This window comes from Phaethon lepturus, unplaced genomic scaffold (genome assembly GCF_000687285.1).
Source record: "Phaethon lepturus isolate BGI_N335 unplaced genomic scaffold, ASM68728v1 scaffold22406, whole genome shotgun sequence".
NCBI lineage: Eukaryota > Metazoa > Chordata > Aves > Phaethontiformes > Phaethontidae > Phaethon > Phaethon lepturus.
The window spans coordinates 3,350-3,714 of record NW_010548564.1 but is presented as its reverse complement, the minus strand read 5'-3'; the positions used below and the strand labels follow the sequence as shown (position 1 = coordinate 3,714).

General features: G+C 71.0%; 1 protein-coding gene across 1 annotated transcript in view; it reads left to right on the top strand.

Annotated features, from left to right (window-relative positions):
• Positions 1–21: 21 nt before the first annotated feature.
• Positions 22–365, top strand: part of LOC104623058 (kallikrein-14-like) — a gene marked incomplete at both ends in the record, with an annotated part of 2,464 nt that continues 2,120 nt past the window's right edge. The window contains one exon of the mRNA XM_010290018.1: positions 22–188. Within this exon, the coding sequence (XP_010288320.1) occupies positions 22–188 (167 nt within the window). The remainder of the gene's footprint in view (positions 189–365) is intronic.

Sequence of the window (365 nt, the reverse complement as noted above, 5' to 3'; positions counted from 1 at the left end):
CGATCGGCCGTGGGGAACGAGAACCGGTTCTGGGGGGACGAGACCCGGATCGTGGGGGGCCGCAGCTGCCAGAAGAGGCGTCACCCCTACCAGGTGGTCCTGCTGGGCCCCGAGAAGAACATCCACTGCGGGGGCGTCCTCCTCGGCAAGTCCTGGGTGCTGACGGCCGCCCACTGCGACACCAGGAGGTGGGTGGCCCTGGGGTGGGGCGGGGACCCCTTCTGGCCAACGGGCTACCGGGAGGAGCCGTGGTGAGGTCCGGCAGGAGCCCTTGGTGGCCGTTGGTGGCCCTTGGCCGTGGCACGTCCCGCTTCGGGATTCGTCTCAACGTGGGTGGGGAACCTCAACGGGCAGGGGTGGGGGGG